This window comes from Otolemur garnettii, unplaced genomic scaffold (genome assembly GCF_000181295.1).
Source record: "Otolemur garnettii isolate 467f Iridium unplaced genomic scaffold, OtoGar3 scaffold00022, whole genome shotgun sequence".
NCBI lineage: Eukaryota > Metazoa > Chordata > Mammalia > Primates > Galagidae > Otolemur > Otolemur garnettii.
In genome coordinates, this window is record NW_003852417.1 from 15,173,852 (window position 1) to 15,187,320 (window position 13,469).

The window sequence follows — 13,469 nt, forward strand, 5'->3', positions numbered from 1 at the left end:
GGCTGGATTTGAACCCGCCATCTTAGATGTATGTGGCTGGCGCCTTAGCCGCTTGAGCCACAGGCACCGAGCCAAGAACTATTTCTAAAGAAAAGCTTTACCCAGGAGACAGCCACAGACAGGAATTACATAAACTCAGTGCAAAAAGAATGCTCAAACTCTAGAAGTCCCAGAAATTTTGAAACACTGTGGTGGGAAACATTCCAAATGCTAGAATGCTAAACAGAATCTGTGGGATATAAAAGTCTACTTATTTTACTTACCTAAGAGTCTTTTTTGGCACAGTAAGACAAGTTCTACCTTTGAAAACAGTCTTGGAACTACTAGAAACACTTCCTAATATGGTCACTGCTTTGTTAATTCTGTTAGAAAGTTTAGATAATACATAAATATTAGCTATACTCGTTCCAAGAAGCTAATTCAAACTATCTGAATTAGTTCTCAGAGATTAGGTTATCTATTTATCCACAAGGGGGCAGGTTTCTTCATAGGCTCCCTAAACTAAGGCTTCCTTTCTCCCCGAAATGAACCACACTTTTCTGGGTTAAATCACATGTGTTCTTTTCATGCCTCACTTACCTCTTTGTCCCTAGATCTCAGCAAACTGGTGGTCAGACTTCCTCGTTTAAAAAGTAGCTTTGAAAACAGGGGCCCACTAATGTCACCTCCTCCCATCAGACCATAGAGAATCCAGCGACCATCAAGAGCCAGGCAGTTGACATTCTTCTCCCAGTAGGATCCACCTATGCAGTCTAGAATAATGTTAACTCCAGCACCTTCCATAAGAGACACAGATATGTGATGCTAGCTAGTCAGATACAGAAAACTTGGTGCAAAATGACATTATATGGTACATTTGTTGATATATAGGTATAAATAAGTGCAAGTGGTAAATCTATACCTTGGAACTAGAAACATTGCTCATAGAAGCTTTGTAAGTGAAGTTTACATAGTATGATAGAGTTCATCTTTCATGATCCCTACCCACAAGAATGGGCAAATGAGGCAGTACCATGACCTGGTACTCCTCTTACCCCCAGATGAGTACAGTTCCACTGGCACCCTGACATGACAAAGTAAGAACAGGGGAGGGCCACCCCAAGCTATGAGGCAGGCTAGCTGTTCACATCTAAGTTATGATGTATCTGTACCGGGTTATCTGAATCATAGGCTTGCTAGCTTTGATTTCATCTCTTTTCCTCTCATATGAAAAACGGGAAAGATGAGTCAAAAAATATACAGGTTTGGCCTTGGAACACAGAGGTGTACACATCTCTATACCCACTTAGGGAGCTACCACCCAATCCTACTATGACCAGCTCAAAACTGGTCTCTGCCTCACGTTCCTGTTAACTCACAGTAAAGTGGCTAGTGGGGAAGGAGAGGTCACGGATAGTTCCAGGGCAACTCTGTGTGATTATCCAGTTTCTAAATTGTGTGGGAACCATAGCATGTGCAAGAATGCACATGGAAACAATCTTAGATCTAACTACTGACTGCCTGTCTCCAATGGTCAAACAACAGAGCACTAGAATTTAGCCAGGACATCTGTTGTGCAGTTAGTATAGTCAAGATCCATCGGGCACAGTGGCAACTTTAGGACTGAGGATTTCATTTAATCATCTCTGAAATTCCTGCTGAGCTGCAGAAGCAGTTGTTTACCTTTGGTGAATTTAAGTGTTGCTTCAGAAAAATCCTCTTCTTTGTAATTGAATCCAGCAGCTGCTCCAAGCTTTTCTGCCATTTGAAGCTTGCGCTGGGAGCCAGCTGTGACCAGAGGAATCGCTCCGGCCATCCGGGTAAGCTGGATGGCAGCTGTACCCACACCACTCAATCCTGCATGGATTAGTAAGAAGTCTCCAACCTTCACGTTTCCTGGGATGGAAACACAGAAACTGTTCTCTTTGCAACTGCTATACATTCCCCACACAAGCATATTCTAGCATGATCACCTGGCCCTTGGCCCAGATGCCAAATCTCTTTTTATTTTGGTGCCGTGACTCTGATATGAACCATCTTGCCTCTTTAAGAGAGTATATTGGCAATTCTTCTTATTGCCTCTGGTGAAAGTAGGAAACAACCTTTTTAAACAGGGTTATTAGAAGCCACATATATAAAACGTCAGTTTTATCTACGAAATAACATCAAAATGCACATCTCTGCCCTATATCTGAATAAGAACCACCATGCTCATGGTCACCACCTCAAGCAAGTGCTGCTTCAATTTGAAGCTGACCTACAGCTGTTCTCACTGATCCAGGTACTACCTAGCCACTAGGCTCCTCCTCCTACGACGGAGCTTTCATTGTTACTTCCACCCCAAATACGACGTGCTTTTCCACTGGCTTTTTTTAAAGACAGGGTCTCACTTTGTCACCCTCTGTAGAGTGCTGTAGCATCACACGGCTCACAGCGACCTCCAACTCTTGGGCTTAAGCAATTCTCTTGCCTCAGCCTCCCAAGTAGCTGGGACTACAGGTGCCTGCCACAAGGCCTGGCTTTTCTTTTTTTTTTTTTTTTTTTGCAGTTTGTGGCTGGGGCTGAGGTTTGAACCCGCCATCCTAAGCATATGGGGCCAGCGCCCTACTCCTTGAGCCACAGGCGCCACCCCCGTCTGGCTATTTTTTTAGAGATGGGGTCTCACTCTTGCTCAGGCTAGTCTCCAACTTGTGAGCTCAGGCAATCCACCTGCTTCAGTCTCCTAAGTGCTGGGATTACAGGCGTGAGCCACTGCACCCAGCTTCCATTGCCTTTTTTTGTTTGTTTTTTAGAGACAGAGTCTCACTGTCACTCAGGCTGGAGTACAGTGGCACAATCATAACTCAGTGTAACCTCAAACTCCTGGGCTCAAGGCATTCTCTGCCTCAGCTTCCCATGTAGCTGGGACTGCAGGCTTGTGCCACTATGCTCAGCTAATTTTTATTTATTTAGTTGGTTTTTTTTTTTTTTAAGAAAGAGAGTTTCACTTTATTGTCCTTGGTAGAGTGCCATGGTGTCACAGCTCACAGCAACCTCCAACTCCTGTGCTTAGATGATTCTCTTGCCTCAGCCTCCCGAGTAGCTGGGACTACAGGCGCCAGGCACAATGCCTGGCTATTTTTTGTTGCTGTTTGGCTGGGCCAGGCTTGAACCTGCCACCCTTGGTATATGGGGCTGGTGCCCTACTCACTGAGCCACAGGCGCTACCCTATTTATTTAGTTTTTTTTTTTTTTTTTAATGGGAATCTGACTATATTTCCCAGTCTGGTCTTGAACTCCTGTGATCTTCCTACCTTGGTCTCTTAAAGTGCTGGGATTACAGGCATGAGCCACAGTGCTCAGCCTCCATTGGCTTTCACATTGAGTTCAGACAGCCTGCATTCAAGCCCCCATATGGCCCTAGCCTCATGTTTCACAAATGACAATAGTCATCCTTCACTGTGAGTGAAACAGCCAATGTAACCTAGAAAACTCTTTCTTAGGCTACCTTGGTCTGTCTTTGGTTCATGACAACTCTACCCACCCTTCAAGTTCTCCTCTTCTAAAATGCCTTCTCTGACCACCCTTGCCCATACCACCTTTTCCCATCTCGAACTTCAATGGTAGTTAGAGACAGTGCTACCTTTCCAAACTCTATGGTTGTGTGATTTTTATCCATGTGCCATATTCCTAGTTCAGTGAGCTCTTTAAAGGCAGGGACCAAGTCTTCTTAGACTCCCTCATGAAAGTTCTTGACTGGGTTCAATGGGATTAGGGAGGAGTAAATGAGTTGACTGGCCCCTTCTGTTGCACTGAGGTCCCCAAGACAGAAACTCAGCATGACTTTCTGAAGCTGGGACTCCTGCTCATCTTCCAGGGCTAAGATGTAGACAGGCCTTCTATCTGCTAACTATGATCTTCAACCTAACATCAAACCATTCTAACGTTTTGAGGACCTGACATTACTGGTGGTACAGCAGGGTGCTGGGGCTGGGTGTGTCTAAATTGCCAGGCTGAAGCTGTCCTGGAGGATTGCTGGTATTTGGGGCAGCTGAGTCATGAAGGAGTTGAGCTGCATTGTATGGAGTGAGCATGGAGAGGGTATTCTCACCCAAGAGATGTAACAGCTGGAAGGCAGTGAGCCAGGCCTCTGGGATGGCTGCAGCCTGGGTCAGGGACAGTCCCTCTGGGATAGGCATGAGAAGCCCTTCAGGGACAGTGACATACTGAGCCTGGCCACCCCCTGGCAGCAGAGCCATGGCTGGGTCCCCAATCTTCCAGTGACCCTGGCAGCCAGGCCCAAGTTCTGCCACGTGTCCAGATGCCTCTAGTCCCAAAATGCTGCTTGCTCCTGAGGGTGGGGGATACTGCCCTTGTCTCTGTAGAGAAAGAGGTGAACATCATCAGAAATCTGTGTGTCACCATCCCTGGCCCCTCTCCAATAGCCCCCTCTTTTTCTCAGAAAATTCATGAAGTCAGGCTTTTAACTCTAGAAAAAGGAGAGGGGAGATAGTTTGTTTTATTCAAATAACAGACTGTAAATCACATAATCAGTGGATGTCATACCTGTTAGGGTCCTTTGCTGTTTGCTCTATCTATACCCTTTTGTTTTACACATGGAAGAACGGAGGCCAGGCAGGGCAATTCCTTGCTCAAGGTCCCAAAGTAAATTAGTAGTGAGATTGGGAAAGAAACCGTAGAATCCTTAATGATAGTTCCCATATATCAGGTGTCAGGGGCCGTACCCACTCACTGCAGTCCTCAGATGCTTTTTAAAGTGATGCAGCAGAACCACCTGAAGAGCTTTTTCAAAATACACTTGCTTGGGCCCCATCACATTTATTTTGAAACAGTGTTCCAGGTGATTCTGGTGCACATTTCTGAATGACCCCAACTGAATGCAGCTGGCCCAGTTTAGTGCGTCCTTATCAGAAGAAAATTCTTTTACCGTACTCTTCCCTGCCAACTCTGGGACTCTCCCAGTAGAAAGAGTTAAACTTTGGAGCTACCCACCCCTTAGCTTTCAAGCTCCTCTGATTGCTAGAGTGGTGGCCTTGGGCATATTGCTTAATTTCTTTGACCCTTAGTCTCTTTCTGTAGGATAGAGATGGCAAACAAGGTGGCTAGAGGAGTAAATGAGACAGGGACAATGCCACCTCCCCCACCACCTGCAAATGGCAATTCCCTTCTTATCTTGCCTGAGCAGACTATGGATTAACACAGGGTGGATTCTGCTTGCAAATGCCCCCTTATTTTGTTTTGTGTAAAGGAAGGGGTCAAAGTGGGTTTACGTCTCAGAGTCCCCAGCACACTTGTCCTAAAAAGGTGTTACTGGAGCCTAGATCACTCCTTCATGACTCAAAGCTCGTCGAAGGCTGCGGTGAGGAAGGCCCTGGAGTCCCGCCCGAGGCCAGTCGCAGCTGACCACCCCCACCCCGGTACCTGGATTAAGTCCGCTCGGTTCAGGGCGCTGGCCACCACCTTCAGGAGGACTTCACCCTCCCCGGGGCTCGGCTTTGGTACCTCTTTCACATAGAGGTTTTCTGGTCCTCCCGGCTTGTCAAAGTGCACGGCTAACATGTTCTCTGCAGACACAGAGTGAGGAGTGGGGCGGGGCAGGCCTGGACCAGGGGCCCCGGGGTCCTGGCCCAGCGCTGTCCAGCCGGCGTGGCAGCACCCCCTGCCGGCCCGCGCCAGCCTCGCCGGGCTCCCGCCCCGCCCTCCTGCCTCTGGGGTCTCCTGCCGCCTCCAGACTCGTGCCGCAGGGGACGTATCGGATCGGCGTGAAGTGAGATAGCTATGCGCGGCTAGGTGCTGCAGAGCAGGAGAGCACTGACCAGCCCTAAGCAAATTACGCTCCCTCTGGGTTGAAGCTCCAGCCCCAGCCCGACGCCGGTCGCTGAAGCCTGGGGAGGCACTTACTGGCTCCCGCTGGGCGTCGGTCCTCCGCTCCAGGCGGCGCTGCGCGGTCCTGGCTCTGTGGCCCGGATGGCAGAATCCCAGATCCTGGGGAGGGACCGCCCTCGGCCACCGCGGCTTGGACGGCCAGACTCTGGGCAGTGGAGGGGTGGGGCCCAGTAGAACCAACCCTTCGTCCTTCCCACTTTATTTTTATTTTATTTTTATTTTTTAAATTATTTTTTGTTAAATCATAACTTTGTACATTGATACATTTATAGGGTTCAGGATACTGCTTCACATCCTTCCCCCTTTAAAATGCAAAAACAGTGACAGGCAAATCAGATTTACCTGTCCTTTCAGCCTCTGAAAGATAGTCTTTCAGCTGGGCAGAAAATGCTATTCCAGCTCTATCTGCGAGGAGTGAAAACATGCCTCTCTCCAGGGATGTAGGACCCAACTGCCTGGCAGGCGGGTCAGTGCATCTTCAGCCTTCGAGTGCCACACCTCCTCCATCCTGCCTTGCCTGGGGGCAGGCACCTGGAGGATGGATGGACAAGCAGGGTGCTGCTGAGAGGAAAGGGAAGAGCACCAGAAAAGGAAGGTAAAACGCAATCCTGGCATCCTTCTCTCTCTCTCTCTCTCTATATATATATATATATGTATATATGTATATGTATATATATGTTTAACTTTTGTCTACAGGTGTGTCTGACTTCCCTTCTCCTCATGGCCAGCAACTCAGCTTTCAGGTTTCTCTGGGGTCCCCTTGGCTATATTATATATATATAATTTTTTTTTTTTTTTTTGGAGTCAGTCTCACTATATTGTCCTGGGTAGAGTGCCTTGGCGTCACAGCTTACAGCAACCTCAAACTCTTGGGCTCAAGCGATTCTCTTGCTTCAGCCTCCCAAGTAGCTGGGAACAGGCGCCCAGCCCAATGCCGGCTATTTTTTGGTTGCAGTTGTCATTGTTGTTTAGCAGGCCCAGGAGGGACTGGAACCTGCCAGCTTTGGTGTATGTGGCCAGCACCCTACTCACTGAGCTACAGGCTCCAAGCCTTTCTCTATATATTTTAAAATCCAAGATCAGCCTGGCTGGACTCCTCATCACTTCCCCTTGTCCTGCCAGTGCTTGCATTTCCAGGATTTGCCCAACTAGAACATTTTGACTGGTAGACATCAAGGTTTCTCAACTTCTTAAAAGATAAGGTTGCTACAAATAAAAAAAAAGATTTCTCAACTTTGGCACGATTGAAGTTTTGGACTAGATGATTCTGTCAACAGAAAAGAACCCAAGCTCTGTAAAATTTTTTTTTTTTTTTTTTGAGACAGAGCCTCAAGCTGTCACCCTGGGAGTACTGTGGTATCACAGCTCACAGCACCTCTAACTCCTGGGCTCAAGTGATTCTCGCAGCCGTCATTGTTGTTTGGCAGGCCCTGGCTGGATTCGAACCCACCAGCTCAGGTGTATGTGGCTGGCGCCTTAGCTGCTTGAGCTACAGGCGCTGAGCCTCTGCAAAATAATTTAAAGAGGTTTATTCTGAGCCGAATAGATGTGACAATACCCAGGAAGACTTCACCAAGCATCCTACTGTGGTTTTATACACTTTAGGGAGACGAGAATTAAGTGTAAAGTCATGAATCAATACATGGAATGTGTACATTGGTTTGGCCTGAGAAGGCAGCATGTCCAAATGCCAAGGCTTATAGGTTTATCAGCGGGTTTAAAGATTCTTTGATTTGTAATTGGTTGATGAAAATGAAACTTTATCTAAAGACTTGAAATGTTTTAAGATAAGGAAGTACGTTATATTAATCACTAACAAGCCACTGGACATATAGCAAGACACAGGTGACCTGTGAAATAAGTTGATGACTTGCAGGTGTGGTTTAACCTTTGTCTACAGGTATGTCTGGCTTCCTTTCTCATGGCCAGCAACTCAGCTTTCAGGTTTCTCTGGGGTCCCCTTGGCTAAGAGGAGGTCCATTTAGTCAGCTGGGGGTGGGGAAATGTAAGATTTTATTTTAATTTACAATCCTTTTTTTTTTTTTGGAAACAATCTTACTCTGTCACTAAGTACAGTGCTGTGGTATCATAGCTCACAGCAACCTTAAACCCTTGGGCTCAAGGAATCCTCTTGCCTCAGCCACCTGAGTATCTGGGACTACAGGAGTGCACCACCACATCTAGCTAGTTTTTCTATTTTTAGTAGAGATGGAGGTCTCCCTCTTGCTCAGGCTGGTCTTGAACGCCAGAGCTCAAGCAATCCACCCCCCTCAGCCTCCCAGAGTGCTGGGATTACAGGCATGAGCCACCATGCCCAGCAGTTCATGATTTTTTGTTGTGGAATGTGGGAGATTGCCCTGTGCACAGTAGGATTTTAGCAGCACCCCTGGCTTCCATCTACCCAGTCATGGCAATAAGAAATGTCTCCAAGCCGGGTGTGGTGGCTCACTCTTGTATCCTAGCACTTTGGGAGCTGAGGTGGGTGGATTTCTTGAGCTCAGGAGTTCTAGACCAGTTTGAGCAAAACAAGACCTTGTCTCCATTAAAAGTAGAAAAACTAGGGCAGCACTTGTGGCTCAGAGGGTAGGGCGCTGGCCCCATATAGTAAGCCCCGGCCAAACTGCAGAAAAAAAAAAAAAATAGCCGGGCAGGCTATTGTGGCAGGCTCCTGTAGTCCCAGCTACTTGGAAGGCTGAGGCAAGAGAATCGCCTAAGCCCAGGAGATGGAGGTTGCTATGAGCTGTGATGCCACGGCACTCTACCGAGGGTGATAAAGTGAGACTATCTCTAAAAAAAAAAAAAAAAAAAAAAAAAAAAGAAAAACTAGCCAAGTGTAGTGGTAGGTACCCTTATTCCCAGCTACTTGGGTATTGCTCTAGCTCAGGCTAGTCTTGAACTCGTGAGCTAGAGAGGTCAGGTGATCCTCCTGCCTCAGCCTCCCAGAGTGCTGGGATTATAGGCCTGAGCCACCTCACCTGGGTGATGATTGAGATTTGAGTTAGTGATCTAGAAAATTAAGATCAAGAATTATCTCTGGCATGGTGCCCGTAGCTCAGTGGGTCGGGTGCCAGCCACATACACTGAGGCTGGTAGGTTCAAACCTGGCCTGGGCCAGCTAAACAACAATGACAACTGCAACAAAATAATAGCCCGGCATTGGGGCGGGTGCCTGTAGTCCCAGCTACTTGGAAGACTGAGGCAAGAGAATCGCTTAAGCCCAAGAGTTTGAGGTTGCTGCTGTGAACTGTTTGACACCACGGCACTCTACTGATGGTAGGCCTAGTGGGCCTCAGCTAAGGCAGAAAGGGGTCAGGCCTAGGCTATAATGGAAAAATTCAAGTTAACTCTTGTCAAATTTCCAGACTGTAAGCTTTCGTTCTTCTCCTTTTTTTTTTTTTTTTTTTTTGAGACAGAGCCTCAAGCTATCACCTTGGGTAGAGTGCAATGGTATCATAGCTCACAGCAACTTCTAACTCCTGGGCTCAAGCAAGTCTCCTGCCTCTGCCTCCCAAGCAGCTGGGACTATAGGTGCCCGGCTGTTTTTTGGTTGCCAGCCATCATTGTTGTTTGGTGGGCCCGGGCTGGATTCAAACCCGCCAGCTCAGGTGTATATGGCTGGTGCCTTAGCCGTTTGAGCCATAGGCACTAAGCCAAAGACTGTAAGCTTTCAAAAAAATGAAGTAAGTCTAGTTTATTCTCAAGACAGATGAGAAAGTACTAATTGATTTTTTGCTTCTAGTTCACTTCTCATTTCTTACTTTTTTTTTTTTTTTTTTTTTTGAGACAGAGCCTCAAGCTGTCCCCCTGGGTAGAGTGCCGTGGCATTACAGCTCACACCAACCTCCAACTCCTGGGCTCAAGCGAGTCTCCTGCCTCCGCCTCCCAAGTAGCTGGGAACACAGGCACCCGCCACAGCGCCCGGCTATTTTTTGGTTGCAGCCGTCATTGTTGTTTGGCGGGTCCAGGCTGGGGATTCGAACCCACCACCTTAGGTGTACGTGGCTGGCGCCTTAGCCGGTTGAGCTATAGGCACCGAGCCCTCATTTCTTACTTGACTAACTTCCTGGGAAAGGTACCAACTGTCCCTGGATTGACCTTTAAACAATACCAGGTGTGGAAAGTACTGAAACTAAAACGTATAGCTAACTGACAGCAAGATTCTGCTTCTGCTTGCTTGCTACCCTACCCGGATGCACCTGGACAGCCTGCATGCCAACCAGGATGCAGACCAAGCCTTTAAAACCTGACCTCTTAAGCACTCAGAAACCGCATATTGGGACACTGAGGCAGTCGCCAGCCAGCTCTTCAATAAAGGACTCTTATGTTAATTTTGGTGGTGTGATGGCATTGTCTTTGGAAATTCCTGGGCATAACACCCAATGGGACATAGTGAGACTCTGTCCCCCCCCAAAAGAATTATCTCAGGCAATTGACAAAGATTCTTTGCTTGGCCAAAGTTTAGTTGGGCTTCTGAATTTTCCCCTAGGCCCATCTGCTCACTTCCTTGTAAATTCCCACTTAGCAATCCCTGCTAAATCCAATCACCCTCAACATCTTATCAAATTCCTGATCCTCCACCATCCCCCAAGTGGTATCTGATCACCCTGGCCTGTCTTTAGTAAGGATATTGTTGGGTCAGTTTAGACAGAATCCCCTTTACCCCTGACGTTTCTTCCTTTTACTAATTTTTTACCCACTGAGACCCAACCTGCTCCTTCGCTATAAATTCCCACTTGGCCCTACTGCATTTGGAGATGAGCCCAGTTTCTTTCTCCCACTGCAAGGCCCCTATACGGACTCTGATATACGAGGCCAATCAGAAATACAGGAAGCCTGGACATGCAGTTAGCATCTTTAGCAGGACAACTGAGCCCTTAACTTGTGGGATCTGACACTAACTCCAGAATTGAGTTAAACTGTGGAATACTCAGATTGTGTCTGAGAATTAGCTGGTGTGGGATAAAACCTGCACATCTGGCTCGGTGCCTGTGGCTCAAGTGGCTAAGGCGCCAGCCACATACACCTAAGGTGATGGGTTCGAATCCAGCCCTGGCCCACCAAACAACGACGGCTGCAACCAAAAAATAGCCAGGTATTGTGGCGGGGCGCCTGTGGTTCCAGCTACTTGGGAGGCTGAGGCAGGAGACTCGCTTGAGCCCAGGAGTTGGAGGTTGCTGTGAGCTGTGATGCCATGGCACTCTACCCAGGGGGACAGCTTGAGGCTCTGTCTCAAAAAAAACAAACAAACAACAAAACCTGCACATCTATGTCAGAAATGAATAGTGTAGTTTTCCTAAATATGGGGGAATAGATTATATTTAGAAGAAATATATCCAATTATGAAGTTGGTAAGTGAGCAGAACCTCCAAATAAACAAGGGAAAAAAATGGAAATAACCACTTAATAAAGCCAGCAAATAAAAGGGAAAGTGTTTTTTAAAAATTAATGTCATTTTAACTGACAAATCATAATTGTATATATTTATGGGGTTTAATGTGATATTTTGATATATAGAGGGTGCCAAAAAATGCATACACATTTTAAGAGATGTGATCTACCTATCCCTTTCAAAGTTTAATTGCAGGTACCATTACTGGCCAAGTGTACCTAGACATGCTATGCACGTTCATTCTACCTGCAATTCATATATTGTTTGGATATGATCAATTTTACTTCCAACGCGATCTCTTTATATACATTTTTTGGCACTCCTGGTATATATACAATGTGGAACAATTAAATCAAGCTAATTCATAAATTAATATATTCATCACCTCACCATTTTTTTTTTTTTTTGAGAGAGACTCTTACTCTGTCACCCTGGGTAGAGTGTCATGGTATCATATCTCACAGCAATCTCAAACTTTTGGGCTCAAGTGATCCTTTTGCCTCCCAAGTAGCTGGGACTATAGATGCCCGCCATGATGCCCAGCTAGTGTTTTTATTTTTAGTAGAGACCTCGCTAATGCTCAGGCTGGTCTAGAACTCCTGAGCTCAAGCAATCCACCGCCTCAGTGCTGGATTCCAAGTGCTAGGATTACAGGTGTGAGCCACCATGCCTAACTTCTTTTTTCTTTTCTTTCCTTTTTTCTCTCCTCTCCTTTCTTTTTCCTTTCCCTCCTTTCCCCCTTCCCCTTCCCTTTTTGAGACAGTCTCTCTGTCACCCAGTCTGGAATGTAGTGGTGTGATCACAGCTCACTGCAGTCTTAAACATGTGGCTCTAATGATCTTCCTGCCTTAGCCTTTTGAGTAGCTGGGACTATCCGTCCACCACCATGCCTGGCTAATTTTAAATGTTTATGTAGAGATAGGATCTTGCTATGTTGCCCAGGCTGGTCTTAAACTTCTGGCTTCAAGCATTCCTCCCACCTTGGCTTCTCAAATGTGCTGAGATTATAGGTATAAGCCACTGTGCCCAGCCTCTTTTAGTTATTTGGAAATATACAATAATATGTTATTATTGACTATAGTCACCCTGCTGGGGAATATACCTCAAACCTTATTCCTCCTATGAATATGAAACTCTGTACCCTTTGATTAACAATTCCCCATTCCCTCTCTCCAGACCCTACCCCAGCCGCCAGTGACCATCATTCTATTCTCTACAAGTTCAACTTTTTAAGGTTCTGCATATAAGTGAGATCATGCAGTATTTGTCTTTCTGTGCCTTGGCTTATTTCACTTAGCATAATGTCTTCCAGTTTCATTCATATTGTAACATATTGTAGAATTTTCTTCTTTTTAAAAGCTGAATAGTATTCTATCATGTACATATGTCACATTTTCTTTATCCATTCATCCACCCATGGACACGGGTTGATTACATATCTTGGCTAGTATGCTATGAGGAATAATGGTGCAATGAACAAGGGAGTGCAGACGTCCATTTGACATGTTGCTGTCAATTCTTTTGGGTAGGTAACAAGAAGTGGGATGACTGGACTCTATGGTAGTTCTATTTTTAGTTTTTTGATGACTCTCCACACTGCTTTCCATCTGGCTATGCTAATTTATATTCCCACCAACAACCAACAAAGGTTCAGCTCCCTTTTCTCTGCATCTTTGCTAACACTTATTTTTTCATTTTTTCAGTAAAAGAAACTTTTTAATAATAAATTAAGGTGAAGTAATAAAATCAAGCACATGAAATGTTGAAACAAACTTAAACAAATTAAATTCTCCCATTAAGGCTTGGCACCAGCCACATACACTGAGGGTGGTGGGTTCAAACCCAGCCTGGGCCAGCTAAACAACTGCAACCAAAAAATAGCCAGGTGCTATGGCAGGTACCTGTACTCCCAGCTACTATGTCTCAAAAAAAGAAAAAAAAAAGAAAAATGCAAAAGAATTATAGCTGGCTCAGCGCCTGTAGCTCAGTTGCTAGGACACCAACCACATACACCAGAGCTGACGGGTTCAAACCCAGCCCGACCTGCCAAACAATGACAGCTACAACCAAAAAATAGCCAGGCATTGTGGCGGGCACCTATAGGTCCAGCTGCTTGGGAGGTGGAGGCAGGAGAATTGCTTGAGCCCAGGAGTTGGAGGTTGCTGTGAGCTGTGATGTTACAGAACTCTACCCAGGGGGACAGCTTGAGGCTCTG

At 46.2% G+C, this 13,469-nt stretch overlaps 1 protein-coding gene across 2 annotated transcripts in view; it reads right to left on the reverse strand.

Moving 5' to 3' along the window:
• TP53I3 (tumor protein p53 inducible protein 3) overlaps positions 1-5,549 on the reverse strand; it is a 6,891-nt gene extending 1,342 nt beyond the window's left edge. The window contains exons 1-4 of one of the 2 annotated variants that reach the window (XM_012803729.1): positions 5,401-5,549; positions 4,070-4,337; positions 1,663-1,875; positions 580-776 (exon numbers count right to left, since the gene is read on the reverse strand). In XM_012803729.1, coding sequence (XP_012659183.1) covers positions 580-776; positions 1,663-1,875; positions 4,070-4,337; positions 5,401-5,538 — 816 coding nt within the window. In that variant the 5' untranslated portion in view covers positions 5,539-5,549. The remainder of the gene's footprint in view (positions 1-579; positions 777-1,662; positions 1,876-4,069; positions 4,338-5,400) is intronic. The other variant, XM_012803730.1, reaches the window with a different exon arrangement.
• Positions 5,550-13,469: the final 7,920 nt, after the last annotated feature.